At 43.0% G+C, this 22286-nt stretch overlaps 1 protein-coding gene across 1 annotated transcript in view; it reads right to left on the bottom strand.

Moving 5' to 3' along the window:
• Nucleotides 1–1552, bottom strand: part of RNGTT (RNA guanylyltransferase and 5'-phosphatase) — a 171081-nt gene extending 169529 nt beyond the window's left edge. The window contains exon 1 of the mRNA XM_074538269.1: nucleotides 1266–1552. Within this exon, the coding sequence (XP_074394370.1) occupies nucleotides 1266–1329 (64 nt within the window). The 5' untranslated portion in view covers nucleotides 1330–1552. The remainder of the gene's footprint in view (nucleotides 1–1265) is intronic.
• Between the last annotated feature and the right edge of the window lie 20734 nt (nucleotides 1553–22286).

Below are 22286 nucleotides of genomic sequence, written 5' to 3'. Positions count from 1 at the left end.
TAGTAGATAAAGTAAACATTCACCTGAAGTCAGTATGACAGCTAACACACAATCAACAATGTGCATCTAGATGACACTGAATTCACTGCCACTATATGCCAGTAGACTAGATACTGAGTAACAACCAAGACAGCGCATTATGGGCAAGAATATCCCAGCAGACAGCAACCACTGACCAACCCTGAAACACAAGGGTGACACTGGAGTGTTACACTTTAACTCATTTTCCAGCTAAAAAACTCAGGAGCACATTGGGGACTGGAGGGGCACTGTCAGTCGGCCGAATGACAATCTGACACAGGTAAGAATTCAGAGCATTCAGGGAAACGCGAGTAAAACATGGAAGAGGCTGCACAGAGAACTGTTATCACAACATTGGTCAGGGTGGAGGGGATCACAGGGGGTCATCTGGTCCAACCTCCCTGCTCAAGAAGAGTCACAGCACACTGCACAGGACTGCATCCAGATGGCTCTTGAGTATTTCCAGGAAGGGAGACTCAACAATCTCTCAGGGCAATCTGTTCCAGCTCAGTCACCTGCACAGTAAAGAAGCTATTCCTCATGTTAGGTAACCATCAGCTTCTGCCCCTTGCCTCTCGTCCTACTGCTCGGCATCACTGAGAAGAGCCTGGTTCCGTCTTCCTGACAACACCCCTTTAGATATTTATACACATTAATGAGATACCCTCTCAGTCACCTCTTCTCGAGGCTGAACAAGCTGAGTTCTCTGAGCTTTTCCTCCTAAGAAAAATGCTCCAAGCCTCTCGTCAACTTAGTAGCTGCAGTACAGCACCTTCTGCATGCCTGGCTGTCACATCTCTCATCGGATGTGACAGACAGGAAAAGTTTCAGCCCGAAACTGAAGCAGAGCAAAGCGAAAGCCCAGCACTGCGGCTCCAAGGGGCAAGAGAGGGCCCGTACCCCCGCACCTCGGGGTGAGCCCGGCGCGAGTCCGGGGCACAGGCCGAAGGGAGGGCAGCCCGGCGCCGAAGGCAAAGCGCTGCTTTAAGGAGAACAGCCACCCAGCGGGAGTCAGTCCGGGACAAACACCGGCCTGGAGCTCGGGGTGGAACACTGCACAGCCGGAGCCCCGGGACAAAGAGCTCTGGCCAAGACAGACGGACAGAGTGCGAGGAGCCGCGGCGGCCCCCGGCGATGAGGAGGAGCGGGACGGGCGGGTAGCGGAGCGCCGCAGGGGAGGGGGCCGGGGCCGGGGCCGCTGCCGCCCCACGGCCGGGCAGGGCCGGACTGGGCCGGGCGCTCACCTGCCACGGGCTGTCCCCTCCTGGGGCAGTGGAGCCAGCGCGGCGGGATCTTGTTGTAGGACATGGCGGGGCCCGGGCGGCCCCGGGGGGGGAGGGAGGGAGGCGGGGAGGGGGCGCGGGGTGCGGGCGGCCCCGGGGCGCTCAGCGGCCCCTCGCCCGCGGCGCCTCCATTCAGACCCGGCTCCGCCTCGGCCGCCGCCGCACACGGAGCGCCGGGAGCCGCTTCCGCTTCCGGGGCTCCGGGACCGGGGGTGGTGCCCGGCCGGGAAGAGGGCAGCGTAACCCGGGGCTCCTCAGCCTGGGAAGCGGGGTCGGCTCGGAGGGGAGGCGGTCACCAACTGCTACAGGCTCCTCCTCTTTGTGCAGAGAGGGGCACAAAGCTAGAGCGCAAGTTCTGTAAGAAGCGCCTGACGGAGCTGGGCGTTTTTAGCATGCAGAAAATGAGGCTCAGGGGGAACCTTATCGCTCTCTCTAACTGGCTGAGGGAAGGCTGCAGCCAGCTGCGGTTCGGCCTCTTCTCTCAGGCAACCAGCAGTGGAACAAGAAAACAGACATAAGCTGCACCAGGGGAGGTTTAGGCTGGACATGAGAAGGAATTTCTTCACAAAGATGCTTAGGTATAGGAATGGGCTGCCCAGGGAGGTGGTGTTTAAGGAAAGACTGGACGTGGCACTTGGTGCCATGGTGTTTGGTCAGGACGGACTCGATCTCAGAGGACTTTTACAACCCAGTTGATTCTGAGTGAGCACCTTCGAGCCACTACAGGAAAGTGACAGGACCTCAGCTGTGGGCATCATTTGTCCAGGCACAGGAGCAGGCAGCAAAGGCTGCTGCAAATACAGAGTGTACACAGGACCGGGGAAGCCTGAGCGGGTGCTTCACAGAGAATGTAATCCATGACTACTGCAGTAGCAGGCTGCATCAGGTTTGGGAAACAGCCTGAGCTGAAAACAGCTGGAGGCTTGGACAGACATAATTCCTCAGCTTTTACTTTTTGCCAGATGTTCCCTTATAGCCAGAAGTGGATGTGGAAGTAGGTGGATCCTTCTAGTAGTGCAGCTTGTTCTAATCAGGATGTAACAGGCTTGCTAGTGTGGTAGAGATACCTCCGTCCTGGGCCTTCTTGTTAAAAAACACACCCAGAAAGATGGCATGCAGAGAAAAACAAAAACTTTGTTTCCATGCAGAATGCCAGTGGAAATTCTCGGTAGGTTTTGAGAGGTCTATTACCTGGACTCAGTTGAAGAACTGTAGCCCTGAACTCTTTGTTGATGTGAAGGGAATATTTAAGGTGTGGCCTGGTTTAACTCCTGCAGCAACTAAGCCCACACAGCCACTTACTCTCTACTGCCTGTAGCAGGATGGGGGAGAGAACCAGAAGGGTAAAAGTGAGAAAGATCAGGGGTTGAAATAAATATAATGAAAAATTATATATGTTTACTAATTCCCATTGGCAGACGTGTTTAGCCATTTCCAGAAAGATGGGCTTCGTCATTCGCAACGGTGACTTGGGAAGAAAAACATCATAACTCCAAATGCCCCCTCTTTCTCCCACGTTTTTATTGCTGAGAACATTATATGGGGTGGGATATCCCTTTGGTCAGTTGGGGTCAGCTGTACCAGCTGTTCCAGCTTTGTGCCCTGACAGTTTCCTATGCACCCCCAGCCTGCTCACTGTCAGGGCAGCATGAGAAGCAGAAAAGGTCTTGATGCTGTCCAGACCTATTCAGCATTAGCTAAAGCATCCCAATGTTTCCAATACTGTTTTGTTCACAAATGCAAAATGCAGCACCCTACAAGCTACTACTTTGAAAATTAACCATCTCAGAGATGCCTGAAAGATAGTCTGGAAATAAATCCCCATAGACTGATGTTTATAGAGCAGGTATTTGTTTATTGCAGCACTGGTGGTGAGCGGGATATCTCCACCTAACTCCCCACCCTTGTCTGTGCTGTGGTATATTTATACAGTAAGTGTTGCTTAGTATCACTATGGCACTACAACATCATCACATACGTGCCAGAACTAATTTGATTGTATGATTTCATGGTTACTAGATGGTTCTTTTGCACTGTGCTTGCATCTCCTCAACTTGGGGGTTGTCAGGGGTCTTTGATGAAGGTCTTCTTGCATCTGAACTTTTCAATTTTGTCTTCAGAGAATGCACAGTTATGGTGTTTCTTGGTCTGTCAGGTCTTAACTGGCCTAAAATCTTTGTCTTGTGGCTAATTGGCTTTGCACTTGCAAATTTCTCATTAGTACTGTATTTATCCATCTCTACAGCTATCCACCTGGCAAGTTTTTTCTTCTCTTTTTGTCGATTCAAAATTAAGCAACTAACTAACCATATACTAGCCGTTACATTGTGTAAAAAGTTATGATTTGGGTTATATAAGTATCAGGTTATATAGATATATAAAAAGTCATGATTTAGCTTAGACTGATATCAGGTTATATCAATATATCAGGTTACATTGATATGCAGAAAGTTATGATTTAGCTTATACTGATATCTTATAACTCACATTATATAAACACCTTGTAACTGATCTAAGTTACATCGGCATCATCAGCCAAAACCCCTACAGATGGCTTCAGTGAAGCATTAGGAAACAACAGCAATATCTTATTTTTGTACCTAATTTTCCAGTTACTTACATTTCAGTACTGTTCTGTCTGCACTTTCTGTTTTGCCATAAGCCAGGTGTGCTGCCTTTGCAAGTCAGTAGGTGCCACAGCTTGCAGAATTAACCAGAGTTGTGTGTACAGATATAATAGGAAGCCCTTAGGTTCTAATGTTTAAGGTTTTAATGTGAATACATTAAAACAATGAAAATAATTTTATCCATCTAGAATTTATTACAAATTTCATTACACATTTGCCTCCTGCATTTTATAACTGGATTTTATTAGACATAGTTTCTTCCCTGGAATATCCTCTCAGAGTAATTGAGGTATTCAGTTAGGTAGTTTGCATAACTGAGTCATTAGGTTCTACTGTGTTAGAAGTTTCTAAATTTTGTCTTCTAAGGCTTTTGTCATCATCAGATACTAATCTTCTCATCCTAGCTAAAATTGAAAGTATTGCTACAGAAAAAGACTAATCATATTATTTTCCCTAACTGCTAAATGCACTTCCATTGCAATGTTACCTTATGCTGTCTGAAAGAATTCCCTTTACAGACAAGCAACAAGTCAGACACTAGGTGGTGCCGAAGACTGGCTGGAAAAGAAAGTGAACCAAGTGCAAGGCATGCTCAGAAAGAGTGAGAAGCAAAGAGCAGCAGCAAGATACTCAGTATCTGTTCCAGTAAATTGAGAACAACCTGCAGTAATGACAGCAGTATGGCAAAATTAGGAGCTAAATCATTTGGAGAGGGGAAGATTAGTACAAAAAGATATCATGAATGAGCAGTAATCTCATTACCTAGATTTAAGATTCTGATATGCTTTTGAACAAGTGTAAGAACTGCAGATCAGAAATATCATGTTTTATATATATAATACATAGTTGAAATGGGAGGGTATATTTCATTTAGCAATGCACAAGGCAAGCAATTGTTTACAGCTGATGTTATGTGTTGTATCCATATAAATGGACTTTGCCACATTAGACACTTTGAAGCTATTTATGCAGTCATCTGGGGGTGTTTGCATGTGACATCAAACACTCTTTGTGAACAGGCATGTCCTGCTTGCCTTTATACCAACAGTTAATCTGATTCTTCTGGTGTAGCAGCAGAGGAATCCAAGTCCCTCATGTCTTCCTATGATGTTCCAAAGCTGACATGGCTGTGTCTGTACAAGAACTGTGAGGGTGGCCATAGTCGTCATTTCAAGAATTGCTTTGAAAAAACAACTGCAAAGTGTTAATAGTCAAGTTTATAATACTCCTCTTTACTGCATGTCAATTTTCTTTTTATCTTAGAGGTACTTAGATGGTTGTACTCTTAACTCTGGTTTCTGCTCACCAATTTTAATCCTTTTCCTGACAGAGCAGACACTACAATAATGAAGAAATTTTCCCAGAATGCAGTTCATCCTCTGTACCATGGGTATCACTGCTGTGGTTTCAGCTCAGCCATGTTGGTTTAGGTAGCAGGGAGCTGAGTTTTTTTTCTTCCTTGACTTTAAACCATTAAAAGAATACCACACAGGAACCACACAGACACATTTTAACTCTTTTTCCTAATTACATACTGGACATTTTCCCAAATTGTTGCTGGTGAATAATTTCACATTTTTAATGTAATAAATTATGTAGCAATTTATAATAATAAAAAATGTAAGTTACCTGTTCACAGAAAAGGAATAAATTAGGTACTTCTCCTGACAGAGCACATGGTATTGTCCTCTCTTATAGTGAAAGAGGTCAATGATCCTATTACTTCTCTGCTTCAGTATAGCATAATTTTCCATGTGCTCATAAAGAAATAATGAATGCAATAAGAAAAACAACCCTTGGGATGCTCTATGAAACACTTCTGACTCTATCTAGTAAATACATTTCTTGAAAAAAAAACAAGCAAAACCCCACCAACAAACAGATTAATAGCTAAACTGAGATTGCAAAAGGATTTAATTAAGGGAAAGTAACTGTGAAAGAGGCTAACTGTATGCAAACATGATTCATATAATATTATTTTTCCACTTTGTGGTGTAGGTGTTTACTTGGAAGGAGACTCAATGCAATAAGCTCATAAGTACATGGGACATAGAAAAATATGGTCTTTATTTACTAATTCAATTATGATGCTGGACAGCATCAATTGATATATTCCTTGCTTATTGGTTTTAATGTTCATGGCAAACTGACTTAAGGGAACAGTGTTCCTTTTTGACTGATTTCATCATGCATGAATCTTTTATCGGGATGGGTGAGTACTGGTGAATAAATATTTTAACTTTGTTACTGTAGTTGTATTTTATTCCAATAGTACTTAAATTCTAATGGTATCATAAGAAAAAAAACCCAACTGAAAATAGTAAAATTAAAGCACAGTTTTAGATTTCAGTGGAAGTTAATATTATGATTGCTTGTGGTTATATTCTCTAATACATATATAGGCTTGTAAATTTAAAAATGTATGAGTATGCACTGACTCTTAAAAATCAAAAGAAAATTCTAGGAATACAACATTTTACATTGATTCCTATTTGTTTGCTGTCAACAAATATTTAAGAACCTAATTTCTGATACAAATTATGTTTTCAGGTTTGAAAATGAAAGTAAGACTTAAAAAGAAAGTTATTTTATTCCTTATATGTATACAATATGAAAAAGGGATGTTGAAACAAAGTTTTGAGTGCCACAATATATTTGAGAAAATAAAATGTTATTGACAGTGTTGTTTCTACAGAGAGCTTTGACAGAAAGTCAACAAAATTACCAGTCTTTAGTCTTTGTGACATTAGGGGGCATCGCAACCTCACGGACTGAGAGTGATGTAAATTACAGTACAGTTGCATTTCCTGTCCAAAGTAAACAGGGAACAGCATAAAATAGCAAAATCAACTCCTGGAATCATTCCCTAGTGCAAGGTTATGATACAGTTATTAATAAAATTTCAAACTGAAACAGCCAGACATTCAGTAGAATATAAACTACACCCTCCTTTTCCTAAGAGTAATAAAATGAACAGACTAATGGATGCCATATATGCAGCCTCCTCTCAAGTCTATTTAAATCTTGAAGCTTCCTTTCAGCCAAAGCCTCTAAGGTATCACAGTGTTGGTTCAATCCGTGGAGTGAATCTCTGGGCAGGGAGCACAGAGTGAATTTGGAACAGAGCTGCTTTAAAGCCAGGTCCCTGGACTGGGTATCATGCTTGGGGTGATCACCATAAGCTATCAGTCTACACCACCAAACACGTGTGTGCTGCACTGATGACATGTAAACATCACACTGCAAAGGGGGACATTGCCAGTCTTAGATGAGACGTGCAGATGTGGCAGATTATTTACTTGGTAGATGATTTACTCAGCAGATCTATCCAGGAAGAAAGTGTCTATGCAGAGTGTTGGTGTGCTTGAAGAGAGACACCAGCTGTGACTTCATGCACTGATTTGCAGGCCTGAAAAACAAGATGCCTTGCTATTGATCCTCTGCAGCTGAAATGATAGTGTTTGATGTATCAGAGATAAGAAGTTGGACAACAAGCTGATAAGCAAGATGCCTGTCATTCCTGGAAGACTAACACTGGTCTCCCTAGTGTTCTTAGACTTTGACCTAGGCAACTGAGGCCTTACTTGCATCAGCTCTGAAGGATGATTTTCAATGGAAATCCATACTGTAAAAAATACCCACGTGTAACATTGAATCTACTGCATAAAATTAATCATATGATAGCAGGGTGCTTTAAGTACGGATGAAGTAATCAAACAATTAAAATGTCACGATGGCAAATGACTTGTAGTAGGGCAAAGTATGGCATGATATATGAGAAACTCATCTAATTTAATTAAGTGGAAAGTATGACTCATAGTCTTTGGAGCTGGGCTGGGGAGTGACTGGATTCCACAAAGTAGAGCAGTGTTCTGATGCTACACTGTCTAGTTTCTCTACTGCCAGAATATGGACACCTTAGTAAAAAGCTTGCCCTGACTGGAGGCTGTGGTTAAAACTGATGGAATAACTGCAGTCCTGGCTAGTGCAGGAGGCAGACTGGGGCAGAAATAGCTGTTAGAGAGTTATCACTTCTCTACAGCCTGAAATAGCAAAGAGAGTGGCACTGTTTCAGCCTATAAACCTGCATACATGATGATTAAGATCTGGGTTACTACACTAGCAGAAATCTTTCTCATGTGATCAGTCACACAAAATATTATTACCCATAGGCACTCTCTCAGACTTTCTGCATCATAATTCTGTACCTATAGATATATATGCTATGATTTTGTATGTGAATATATATATATATATAGCCTGTGAAGAATAATACATGTAGGAGCTATAATAAAGTATCTGAGAAAAAAAAAAAAAGACCTGATTTGATTTATAAGACCTTATTATACAAAATATGTGTAACATACTGTACAAAAGCAAATGAAGACCACAGTCTTTCTTTTGAGGTTCTTGAAGTCCTGAAAATACCCCAAGAAACTGGCCAAGGGCAAAGGAAAGGAATACAGACTAAAGCAGAGGGATCAGCCTGACAGCCCCACAAGCTTTTTAAAAATCAAATCTGAATGTATATATTCAATACAAATTAAGTTATGGTAATATATATGTATGGTTATATATATATTCAGATGCTCAAACGTTGTTCTTGTTAGTTTCACTTTCTGTTGGGGAACAAGCTGTACAAGAACACATGCTACTCTTTCCCAAAAAAGCCTCACTCCAAAGTAGAGAGAGGGAGGCGTATCCTACATCTGCAGCACCACTGATCTAGAGAACTTTAAGAATAAACTGGCAAATGTCATTTTAAATAATGATGTTAAATAGGTTGTAAATTGTTGTCATCCAAGCATTCCTTAGAGAAAGGGAAAAAAAAAATTTGTTTGGAGTATGTCTGTAACTTCCTATGCTCCCTTCACATTCTCACCACTTTAGGCTTCACGGAACAATGATATTTTGTAATGGACATGATGGAATAGACTTGTCCTCAAAGAACACAGTGCCTGTGGTCCATTGCTATTCAAACAGCTACAGCTGGAGTCAATGCCACATCTTTCCACTGCTGGTTTTACCTACTTCAACTAGGTTAAGATTAATGAAAAAAAAACACCTTTGTCATCCTTATCCTCAAACCTTCACTCAGTGTGGAAAATGTCCTTGTACAGATGGACTTTTAAGGAATTTCTCAGAGAGATTAAGTTCCCCCAGAAAGGGAAGGAGGTAAGAAAATTACTCTGTACTGGCCTGAAATGAATTTCCAACATCTCTGAGTAGTTTAAAGTTTTAAGTTTGCAATCTGTACACTCTGAAAGAGTGCAGGCTGTTACTGGAAAATGTTAACACTTCTTCAGAGAAGTCACTTTGTGAAGTCCTGTATCTAGCTCAGCCCTGCAGAAACAGCTTCTCAAAAATCCCCTTTGGGAGAAAAATCTTCTTCTGTTCTTCTACTTTCTGGGAGTTAGATCTGCTAAAATGAATTTAATATTTTATTTTTTAATATAATTTGATGCTTTGTCAGAGATCCACTATGTCACATATTCTAGGCTTTCCAAACCTCAGTGAAAGACTTATCAGTCTCTGTGAATTTAGGCCTTGCCTGTGCATGTTCTCTAACACAGAGAATTAGAAAAACATGCCAGCCTGTGTTGCTACACAACAGCAAAGAGTCATGAACAGAACCAAAAATGATTAATTAAATGTAAATTATTGAACAACAACATAGAGATTAAGGTGCCCATATGAGTATAAACAACATGTACACAACAGTGGTCATACACAAGGTTATGCTGTTTTCAAATAGGAAGCCTGTTTTGCTTATTTGTCTCTGATTCAAAGTTTGAACAGGGAGAACGAAAAGACAAGACATTTTGTCCTGAAAAACAGCCCACTTCATTATTTTCTATTCTTCTCTGTACTGCAGCTCTATCAGCTTTGAAACAAGTAGAGCTGTTGCTAGGTGATCTTCTTTATCCACTTTGTAGCTGAAATTTCAGCCGGCTGAAAAGAGTTTTTATATCTCTAACAGAATAAAATTAAATTCTAAGGCATTAATAACTGTTTTCAACTCAACCCTGCTTTTAACTATGGGCCTCCTTCCTCGGGCCAACCCAACCACCAGCGCAAGCAATGCACTTTCGTAGGCTGAGGGTCAACATGATTTAAGTGGTAGCAGCTGCAAACCCTCCCCGAGCATTTCCCTTATCTCAGCTGTGTGCATCTGGCTGGAACACCCTTTCTTCTCCACAAGGATCCCTCCCTTGTGCTGAGCAACTGTCTGTGCAGTGGGACAAGGCTGGGAATCAATGCAGCCAAAAAACAAACAAGTTTTCCACTCCCTCCTTGCTTGGCTCAGCTGGGTGGAGTTCCTCACTCTGGTTTGTTTTGTGGCTGCACAAGGAGTCTGGATAAACTCAGAGGGAAATGCAGTGGATGAAAAGGAACAAGTGGCATGGCTTGGGCAGGAGAGGAGCTGTTCAGGCTGCTTTAGCACCTGCCTGGCATTGCAGACAAATATTGAAACACAGCCTCAGATTTACTTAGGTTTGTGATCTACCAAGGAAAACTGGGTTAGCTTTATGTTTGAAGCTGAACGAATTGAAGTTAGAACTGACATTATTAATCCAGATCTTGAAACAAACATATGAGTTATACTCAATGAAAAGTGAGGGGGGAATTTTATTCCTGTGTCTCTTCAGATTTGCAATATAGAAAAGACAAACTTAAACCCAGGACAGTTCTCACAACCACAATTAGCAAACAGGGGTTATATCCCTTGTTGTTCCTGATCTAGCTATGTTTTGTTCCATCTGTTACTGACACCCACTGTCACCATAAACAATTTTTTTATTTTAGTTTTGGGTGGCAAAACCACATGTACAAAAATTGGCAATTGCTTTTTCTTTTTTTACGGGGTGAGGGCTGCAAAGGATGGTTCAATTACATTCATCGTCTGTTTAATGTCAAATATTATTTTCTTCTACATGACCCATAATATCCAAAACCCTGATAAGTAACTGTCTATCCAGTTTTGACAGCATTAGTCACCTTGGAGATACAGAAATTTCTGTATCAGGTGGCCTGCAGTGAGTACTTGCCAGCCCCGCAGATCCACCCCAGCCTGCGACAAGCAATTTACCACCTGGCCTATTTCTTCTTTATTCTGCCTTCTAAAGAAACCTGGAGACAAGCTTGCAGAGCTCCCTGTGGGATCGCTGATCTCTTCCTGCCCTAAGGGCATGCCACTTCTGCAGCAACTCGAAAAAACTCTTCTGCAATGAGAACTCACTTTCAATCACACCTGCTATTGAATAAGTTGCCAAAACAAAAGTATTTCAGCCTACTAGCACACTGGCTGAGCCAACACTATGTATACACAAAGTACATTTGTTAATTTACTTTCTTAGAAGTTGTTCAGAACAACAGTGTAACCTAGAAAGAAGAATCCACTAACCAGGAATGAAAGCTGGGAATGGAAAAAAGGGCTCAGTAGTAGCATTCCCTGAGGGAGCTGTTAAGAACTAAAAAGGGATTAAAAAAAAAAAAAAAAAAAAAAAAAAGCCTTACACATAAAACAGAGAAACCTTTTGATAGGACTCCCCCGTGTTTGCATCATCCAGCTGCCTTTTCATATAAGTAATACATACTATTAAAGATCCATCTAGCAGGCAGCAGTTACAAGCACATACATGCTGCTGTATGTGTGTCTCATGCATGTGTAACACAGTGTTATGTTCAACCCAGAAAACTTTTGTTTCCCAGCTATTGTGCAAATGGATATCAGCAGGATACTTAATTCAACATCTCATTACAGATTGGTAGAGAAACAAATATAGTTCTGTCCCAGTCTTGTTTTGTCTGTTAGCCAAGTTGAACTATTTCTGAGACAAAGAGCTGACGCTTATCTTGAAGCACAGCTTATAAATAATCAAGGACAAAGAGCATGCACAAGTGATTTCACAACTGTAAGTGCTGATGAATGAATGCCGCAACCAAAAATTCCTACAGTGCTACGTCAATTCCAGTAGACATCAACAAGTTACAGAACTTTCTGGTTTATATTAACACACAAGGGAAACGTTCCATGACTCCTACTTTGCTGACTGTCCCAATCAGTTGCCTCATTGTTAAAGTGTAAGAAACAGACCTTAGCATTAGGTTGGAATGAAGTCTTTGCAGTCATTGCTGATGTGTATTTTACATACTAAGATTGTAGATACTTATTAAGATCTACACAGCTAGCCATTATTAAAAACTGAATTTTCACAACTTTTAAGCTTGACTTTTTACAGCTATTCTACCCAGTACAGTACAACATTAATTTTTGCTTTGAAACAGATGTTTTATCATTTTGTAGAATTAGTGTTTTGGTCATTATTTGCATTTTTTCCATTGTGTGGCACAGACAGTATGAATAATCTTGTTAAAAGTAATTGATTTTGCACACTAAATTATGTATGTATGATTCTTGGTGAACAAAAGAAAGGAGCTGCTTTGGCATACCCTGTACTCCAAACATTCCAACCCATCCTTTTTTACCATGATTTCTTTCCAAAGTCTGTTGCAGGTAATAAATATAACACATCCCATTGAGTTTCATAACTTCCACCAAAATACATCCAGCTCTTTGTAAAGTCAGCAAAAGCCCTGTGTGAATGCATGCCAAAATGTAGGCAGGGAGACCAGAATTTCTTTTAGCAGTAGCCTTACTACAATATTTACTTAATCTTTCTGTGATTAAAAAGAAAAACAATAAAGTTTGCTTTGGGGACTTGCACATATTGCATCACCTCACCATGTCACATTCTATTTGGTGTTCTATAAACCCAGCACTGGGAGCCTACGTAAGCAGCAGCTGATTGATTGGCACCTCTCCTGCCAGATACATCACACCACTCACAGTTATACTAGTCTTATTTTGCAAGTAGTTTGTAATTTTTAGTCACATTTGTTGGCCTTTTGTTAAAATAAATCAGAACCAAATAATAAGACCTAGCTCTCTCCAATTACAAATACTTAATTTTTCTATAATGCCTCCTATTTAGTATAATTATCTGCTATATACGTAGTTTCTGACTTGCCAGTGCCTGTGGTTTGATTTTAAAGCAAGACAATTGGTGGTGGCCATTCTGGATACAAGAAGCATTGCAGAAGACAGCAGCAAGGAATTATAGAAGAAAGTGTAAGGTAATTTACTGTGACATTTTGAAGGTTAAAGGAATGTACGACATCAAAAGAAAACAGATCAGGTAGGCAGCAGAAGCATTGGCCAGAACCTGCAGATAGCCATTTGAAATTTGAGGCAAACGGGAATGACAAACAAGGGCAGCCAGAAGAGGACACAACTGAGCTAATAAGGCTGGTGCCTTGCCAGTACGATATCACAGATGTAGTAAGTCATGCAATTGCAGACAGAAGAGAAGTGGGATCAAAGAACAGCACCGGGTACTGAAGAGGTCCAGAACAAGGTTTTGCCAGGGGAAATGGGGTACAGCTGGTGGCTGTCGAAAATGGTGAACAGGGCAGGGGAAGGAGGGGGTGAGGACACAGTTCTACTTTCCAGTTCCTCTCAGCAGACAAAAGAAAGCTGACGGAAACGGAGCAGGAGAGATGAAAGGCTTTTAGTTGCACATCTCTTTCTTTAAAGAGGGAAACAAAACCAAACTAGATCGGTATCATCAAGTATAAATGGCATGGAGGAAGAGTTTTGGAAAATGGAAAATCACAGTGTTGCTCAGTGGTGAGAAACTCCCCATCCCTTCCAGCTGAGGACACGTCACTGGAAAAGTCCCAGTCTGAGAAAAAAAAAATCCACTGAGTAAACAAATTGCATAGGCAGTGAAAATAGAAAGTGGAACAAAGTCAAAAGGTTTGACTTTGGCTTTAAAGGAGTTTATTTTCAGGTTAGCATTTCCTTGAATGGCATCAGCTCAAGTTCAGACAAGAAAAATCTCATTAGAGTGAAAATGGCTGGTAAACTTCACTGCTGGTATTAGGCCATTGAAAGAAAGCTCACCTATTAAAAATCTAGGATTTCAACCTGGGAGTTCTTGAATTTTCAGCTACTGAGTGTAGTAAAATGATCCCACTGACAAACCAGATACCCAGGACTGAGCAAGTTTGTGGATTTTTTTCCCTTAATTTACATGTGTTTCTAGACAAAGTCCTTAACTAAACCCTTGTGAACAACTCCCTGGGCATGGCTCTTTGTATTGCACGCAAGTTCAGTGGTGAGAATTTTTCCAGCTTGTCTATAAAGAAAACAAGGGTAAAACTTCCTCAGTGACAATGGGACAAGAAATATAACGTTGGATAAAATTCTAGTATTCTTACCTCTCCAGCTAGCATTCATAAAAACAAAAATACTGACATAAATTATTACCCTTCTCTAATAAAAATCTACTTTCAACAAAGGTACTTCATAGTAATTAATCACAGCAATGTTCACTCAAATTCTGGAAGCAATTACAGTGGCAGCACATTGTAGCAGTAATTGAGGAAAATAATCAAGATAGTTTTACCTTTGCTTTTCTGCTCCCAATTAATGAGTGCTGCTGCATCCTGGCCTATGCATATGACAGTCCAACCCTGCTAGCAAACCTTTTCACATTCTCTCAGACTTGGGAAGAGGATCAATTAAGAGTCTTTGGGCAAAGAGGTTATGAGTTTTTGGTTTGTTTATCATATAGCTTCTAATGTGTATAAATAATAGAAGGGAACCAGAACTTCAGCAAGGTTTCAAATTTTGATGATTGTTTTTCCTGTTACAATATAAGGGTAATGTTACTGCTGTGGCAACAAGGGGCACAAGGATCTCAACTGCTAAGGTGGGAACTCAGGGCTCAAGTCCATTGGTCACATTTCTAGTTATGGAGCTTCAAACAACAGGGAACAACAGCAACAAAAGCTTTCCTGAAGCACTAAGCTGAAGGGGCAAATGTTAAATTCAGTCATGTTTCAATTCCTGCATCTGACGCAGTTACTGCGTTAAGCTTTCTAAAACAGAAGCGTCATCAAATTTCCATGTGTGCTCTTACATGCAGGGCAGGAGGTTCCAGGATGTGGCTAGGCTGGGGACAATGCCAGAAGTACAGACAATGCTCGCAAAAATGTACTAATTGGACTAATTTATAATTTTTATAGGAATGTTCTTTTCTCAAAGTAATTTTCAGGCAAAAAAACCAGGTTGTGACAGTATCATAAACATGATTTGCTGTTCATTAAAAGTTGTTTTTTTCATGAGTACACACTAGGGTTGATCGGGACAAGGTAGCGTGGCATCTGACAGCCAGAACCTGTCTTATGTTGGATGACACCTATTGCAAGAGATGTCTGCCTTAACACTCTTTTCAGTTTTGGCTTACAAAGTTTGCTAGAAGAATTGATCTTACTCCTCTGGAGAGCTGTTGATAATTTGGAAGCTTTGCAATTTTTTGTCTTTTGGTACTACAATCATGCTGTTTGAAACCATTTCAAAATAGTTGCATCTGTAATGCTAAGAGGTTTGTTCTTGGATTTAACTCTCATGCTGCTCCTCACACTGGTAACTCAGTCAAGAGCCTACTCATGGGAGTAAGTACCACCTAAAAGCTGCACATTTCAGCCAAAAATATTGTATATTTTAGATACAAAACACACACAAAGATGATGCATTCACTTATTGAACATTTGATACAGTTAAGCAACACTGGGAAAAAGGTCTTAAAAGTGAAATGTTGGTGAAGTTCATTCTTGCTTTTTGTGACCATGTTTTTTCTCCACTGTAGTAAGGTTCTAGCTGGTAAAGCTTCTTTAAATAGCACAAATATAGAACTGGATCAGAGTCAAGGAACAGAAAACCTCACAAACAAAGGAAGACTAAAAATGCCCTGAAAGAAGCAGAACAAACCATACCTTAATCAGAAAAAGGATTTCTACAGTCACACCTCACACTTGAAAAAAAAATTATCAGACTAAACCAATTCCTAATGGAGTGGTGGTTCTCAGAGTAGAGAAGTCATTCCTAGTCCACAAATAATTCTGCATCTGGTTTTGCTTAGTGCTATGCACATCATTATATTTTGTTAATTTTCTTCCCTGACCTTGCCCATCTTGTTACAATGAAAGTTCGCTTGGCAGCTGATAAGGAAAGCAAACAATTGTAACACTGAGTGACTAAGCAAGAAAATATACGCAAGCCATTTGAAGGTCTTGGAAAACCCAAACACGGTATAACACTGCTCACCCACAGACTAAGCAAAAAAGGCTAAAAAAACTTGTAAGTTTTCACTCTCAACATCCAAAAGCTGGGAAGGTGCTAGAATGAACACAGGATGTACACAAGAAAGCCTGGACTAGGATCAAAAGGGCAGTAGAGAAGCGTATGGCTGCAGAAGGACCAGCTTCACCAGAAGCGACAGAGCTGCCTGTAGCTCCCAGGGATTCCCACGGGATTTCAAGGGCAGGGCTGCCACCAGAGCTGCACTGACAGACGCTGGCAAGCGTCACCACTGCTGCAGCAATGCAGGCTGCTATGGACAGGGGGCTGGCAACTACAGCAGCCATGGGGCTACCGACCGATACCAATTGTGGGGGCACAGAACAGGCTGACATTAACTGGGCTGGGCCTGCCCCAGGGACGGCAAAGGCACGAGGCAGACACCAGGCAACAGGAGTCACTTCCACAAGTTCAGTTAAATCTGCCCTTCAAAAAAGCTGATGTGTTCAGAAAAATATTTTAAAAACAAACCCAAACAGCATAATTACTGCTTTCTTCATGCTTGCAATTCACTAGTCAGTCTTTCCTTTTTCATCACATGAATGACATCACTGTCAGAAATGATTGCCTGAGGACCTAGACTGAAACCAGCTCTGCAATCACATTAAAAGGTCTCCTGTGGAGATCCAGAAGCAAAGTTTAAATTAGCTTTCTGTTGTGGTGTGTTGCAATATCCTGTTTTACCTTCTCCCTTCCCCCTCGCCCCTCGCTGAGTGTGCCCTGTCAATCAGGCTAACATACCAGCAAGGCGTCGTGTGATAGGTGTCCCTAGTACCTTGAGACCCTGCCCCTTCACCTGGTTGGTGACTCACCTGTCCCCTCCCCTTCCCCTGTCCTGAGCTTAAAATGTGAATGAGACCATGTGGCGCCATTCTGTTATCAGCAGTAGCCCAGTGCAGACGTATCTGTGCTCATGGAATAAACATCTGGCTACCTTCTAGCAGAATCCGCTCCCTTCTTTTCTTCACCATCGCCAGAAGCTCTCCCCTGAGGTAAACGGAGTCCTGTCTTGTGCCCCGCTGCACTCTGCCGCCAGCCAAGGTATCGCTGGGGTGAACACCGCAGTGCTGCCTCTGGCCCAGCAGCGAAGGTCAGAACTGGCCTAGGCACCATCTAACTGGTTATATTGGGATACATATTCCAATATATTGGCGTCCCTGTGGGTGGGCAAGCGACTCTGCAGCCCGAAAACGGACTCGCAGTACCTCAGAGAAGTTTCTGCCAGCCGTGCATCCAGCTGGAAGGGCTTTGGTTGCATTGCCCTCAGCTAGAGACTTTGGGAATACTCCCAGAAAAAGTTTCGTGGACTGTTCGGCGCCTTTGGAAAGCCCTGCTTCATTGTGGTGAACAGATTTTCCAGAGGAAGAAAAGGGTAGCTTCTCTTACACCCAGAGAGAGGTCCTTTTCCGGTGGAGACCTGCCTGCCTGTACCCAGCCTACAGCTTCCATTTCACGTGAGTATCTCTGCTTTCGGTAGAGCAGAAGCTCAAAAACAGACTCTGCCGCGAGTTCTGTTCCTTTTTTGCCTTTGCATTTTGGCTGCGCAGCCCCACAGACGAGAATTCATAGCGTTCTAGTTTAGCTTTCCTGCTGCGTGTTTCACTGTTTTTTAGAATTCGCGCCGGAGCGGGATCGCTCTCTGCCCTTCCCCCCCCGGCTCAGCAGCGTGTTCAGACACGTGTTAGGAGATTTTCTTTCTCTTTCTCTTTGCGGGAGAGGGGGGGGCTCTCTTTCCACGTGGCCGGGGGACCTGCGGGGGTCGGGAGTGCTCTGCACACGCGGCGGCGGGGGGGGGGGGCGTCCCGGTTTCGGCTGCCACGTGGAGTAGTTGCTGTCTCTGCTCCGCGGGAGTGGCTGCTGCATTCCACCGCGGGGGAGGCTTTGTTTCTGCCTCGGCTCGGCAGGGCGTGTCCCAGCTCCCTGCTGCTGCTGCCCGGGAATTTTAAAAGCAGTATATACAGCTGCATTGTGAAGCTTTTGTCTGCTCGTTATCGCTTTCTATCTGTGGTTTTTTTTTAGAAATTGGTAGCTGAATTAAGCTTTGTTTTTGGTCAGGCGGGATTAAGTACTTTGCTTTTTAACATGGGTTCCAAACTTAGCATTGTACAAAGGGGAGTGTATTATGATATTGTTAGCATTTTAATCAAGAGTAATGTGAAATTCTCTAAAGGAAAATTGAAACAGTTTATAAGATGGCTTTTTCTGCAGTTCCCAAACATTTCCCCTGAAGAAATCCACAATATTCAATTCTGGGATAAAGTTGGGAATGAATTGATAACCTTAGGACAATCTGGCAAATTACCCTCAGCTAAATTTGTGTTCTGGAGTTTGCAAATTCGAACAGCATTGCTCAAACAAAAGGAAATGGAGAAAAAGCCAAATGTAAAGCCATGTGCCTCTGCTCTCCCCGTTCCTCCCTCTCCCTCTAAAACCCCTAAACCTCTTTCCCCAAAAAAATCCCAAGCACGTGTTAGTTTTTCGGAGAGCAGTGATGTCCAAAATGGCCCCCAGTCCCTAGGGGGTGCACAAGATGGTGGGTGCCACGTGGCATCTTCCCAAACCTGGTCTTCTTCTTCCCAAAATCCTCTTAAACATCCCAAAATTCCTGCCCCATCCCCCTCTCCTCCTGTTCCTCGTGACACCTTTCCCCCTCCCCCCGCCTTTCCTGCAGTACCCTCAGCTCCGCCCCTTTACTCCTCCCAGGGGGCGGCCGCTGACGTGATGTCACCAGGTGACCCCGCCCACTGTTCCCACGGTATCCCCGCCCCCTGCCAGCCCCTTGACCCCGCCCCTTGTTCCCACGGTTTCCCCGCCCCTTGCCGGCTCCCTTTCCCCGCCCCCTCCCCGGGTTCCCACGGTGGGGACACACCCACTGCCTGTCCCCAAACCTGTAGCTGTGATCCCAATGCTTCTGATTCAAGGGATACAGAACAGGGGACAGCAGACCCAATGCACGGTGCCATGTTGTCGCTAGCTCCTGTTACGTTTCAGCCTGCAGCTCAAGCTGGAGCAGCCCCAACTGCTAATTGGAGTTCTTTTGGACGACAATTAATTAAAGAGATCTGTAAATCTCATAAAGAATATGGTCAACACAGTCCATATTTCCGTGGCCTTTTAAATTCTGAATTAAGTAGGACTATTGTGGTTCCACATGATTTAAAACAACTGTTTTCATGTCTCATGACATCCACGGAATTCAAATTATGGGAATCAGCATTGAAACAACTGCTAAAAGATGCTCTCCCAAGCTTACAGGCTGATCCAAACACAGCAAAAGACAACAATGGTAACCCCATTACTATTGACCACCTCTGTGGTGAGGGTCAATGGTCTTCTCCCTCAGTCCAAGCTGCTGCAATTCCTGCAGAAACACTCGAGAAAGTAAAGGAAGCAGCTGAAAAAGCATTCTTTTCCCTCCAACCTGAGGGGCCTTTGGAGCCCTATAGTAAAATCAAACAACTACCATCAGAGCCTTTTGTGAAATTTGTAGAAAGGCTAACTAGAGCCATTGAAATACAGGTTAAAAAGGAAAATGCAAGGGAAGCAATTTTAGAAGAAATAGCATTTACAAATGCAAATGAACAGTGTCGAGCAGCAATCCTGAGCCTTCCTATGGAACCTTCCCCTACATTAAAAGATATGCTTCTAGTCTGTAACAGGAAAGTGCCTCTGATGAGTGTTGCTGAAGACACCAGACCAAGGCTGCTGCCAAGACCACCTCAGCGTGTTGCTGTTGCCAGCCCTGCACCTTCTCTTTCAGCACAGCAGTACCCTGGGCAGCAGCGGAGACCGGCAATGGTTGAGCCCACTAAACCATGCCTGCTTTGTAATAAGCTAGGGCACTGGAGTAACCAGTGCCCCCTGAAAAGGGAATTTGATGAATTTAAAAATAGCAGGGGAGGAGAACTGCAAGCCCTCCCTGGGGGTCAACAACAAAAAAACGAAGAATAAAGCGCCAGCCTGCCAGGCGTGCAGACATAAAAGGAGCAGGCCAAGAGAATAAGAGTAGCAAAATAAATCAAGCGCGCGATAATATTAACATTTGTGTAAGTGAAGCAGGTGCTTCAAAGACCAAGTCTGCTAGTCCACTGTTGAAAGTGAAACAAAATAACCTTTGTTGTGATTTAAGTGATTCTGTATTAACCGCATCTTCTGTCAATGAGCCTTACAGGTTGCAGCTGACAGAGTCACTCCACCTGAAGGACACTGACTGGCATTTTGTCTCTGTAAATCCTGAACAGAAAGGTACTTGGAACCAAATTCGTTGTAAGTACATCATCACTGGGGACAAAAACACACCACAAGAGATCGAAATTGCTCCGGGACTGACAACATCAGATCCTAAGCAATTTGTTCTCAGCCTGCACTGTTTCCACCCACCCCTGTTTCTTCCCAAGGGACAAATTGTTGCTCAAGCTATCCCTGTGCCATCTTTACCTGAAAATGTTGATAAACAAGGGCCCACAGTCGCCCGGGTCCAAGTTATTGGGACAGATAAACCCAAATTGTGGTGCAATGTCAGTGGGAGTGGGGAGTCTAAACACATTGAGATGCTTGTAGACACAGGTGCAGACTGCACAGTGATTCCAGTACAAGACTGGCCAGCACACTGGCCTTTACAAAATGTTGCTGGTCACCTTCGAGGTGTAGGAGGTCTGCAATTGGCAAGGCAATCCAAAAGCATTATTCAATTCGAGGGTCCAAACGGACAATTGGCAAATATCCGTCCATTTGTGTTAGATTATTCAGAACCTTTGTTAGGGAGAGATTTAATGGCCCAGTGGGGTGTCACAATTAATATTCCAGACTCTCCACAGCATTTTTGTGCAGCAGTCATTAAACAACAGCGCCCCGTCCAAAAACTTAAGTGGAAAACAGACGAACCAGTTGATGTGAAACAGTGGCCACTCAGTAAACAAAAAATAAAGGTGCTTGAAGAACTAGTAGAAGAGCAACTAAAAAAGGGCCACATTGTGGAGACCATGTCCCCATGGAACTCTCCAGTGTTTGTCATCCAAAAAGCTGACAAAAAGAGGTGGAGACTCCTCTGTGACCTCCGACAAATTAATAATGTAATTGAAGATATGGGTTCTCCCCAACCTGGTATGCCATCCCCAACAATGCTTCCTCAAGATTGGAAATTAGCTGTTATTGATATTAAAGATTGTTTTTTCCAAATCCCATTGCACCCTGACGATGCACCGCGTTTGGCATTCTCTGTCCCTTCTATCAATTCAGAAGCTCCTATGAAAAGGTACCATTGGACTGTTCTTCCTCAGGGCCTAAAGGTATCTCCAGCTATCTGCCAGTGGTATGTCTCTTCCCTGCTTTCCCCAGTTCGTGCAGCCGCAGAGAAGGCCATCATCTACCATTATATGGATGATATCCTTGTGTGTGCCCCCAATGATGATTTACTAACACATGCGCTTGACCTAACGATCGATGCATTGATTGTTGCAGGGTTCGAGCTCCAGGAACAGAAAATTCAAAAGATGCCACCTTGGAAGTATTTGGGCTTAGAAATTGGAAATAGGACCATTGTTCCTCAAAAACTAGAAATCAATCCAAAGATCAAGACCCTTGCGGATGTCCACAAGTTGTGTGGGTCTTTGAATTGGGTAAGGCCATGGCTTGGTCTGACTAATGAAGACCTTGCCCCTCTTTTCAATTTATTGAAAGGGGGAGAGGACCCAGGTGCTCCTAGGTCTATTACCCCAGAGGCACGGAAAGCTCTAGAAAAGGTTCAGATTGCAATGTCCACAAGACAGGCCCACCGATGCCGGCCTGATCTGCCATTCAAATTTATCATCCTAGGTAAGTTGCCACACCTCCATGGAATTATTTTCCAGTGGGAGGAAAAACAAACACCTAAGGCAAAGGACACACCAAAAAAGGACCGGGACCAGAGGGACTCTCTCTTGATCATAGAATGGGTTTTCCTCAGTCACAAAAGGTCCAAGAGGCTGACAAAGCCTCAGGAGCTGATAGCAGAACTGATCCGGAAAGCAAGGACCCGGATCAGGGAGTTAGCAGGATGTGATTTTAAGTGCATTCACATTCCAGTTGAGTTAAAATCAGGTCAAAATACTATGAAAATACTGGAACAATTGTTTCAAGAAAATGAAGTGTTGCAGTTTGCTCTGGATT

This window comes from Zonotrichia albicollis, chromosome 3, assembly GCF_047830755.1.
Source record: "Zonotrichia albicollis isolate bZonAlb1 chromosome 3, bZonAlb1.hap1, whole genome shotgun sequence".
Lineage (NCBI taxonomy): Eukaryota > Metazoa > Chordata > Aves > Passeriformes > Passerellidae > Zonotrichia > Zonotrichia albicollis.
The sequence above is the reverse complement of the archived record's forward strand: the minus strand, read 5'-3'. Positions and strand labels throughout refer to the sequence as shown.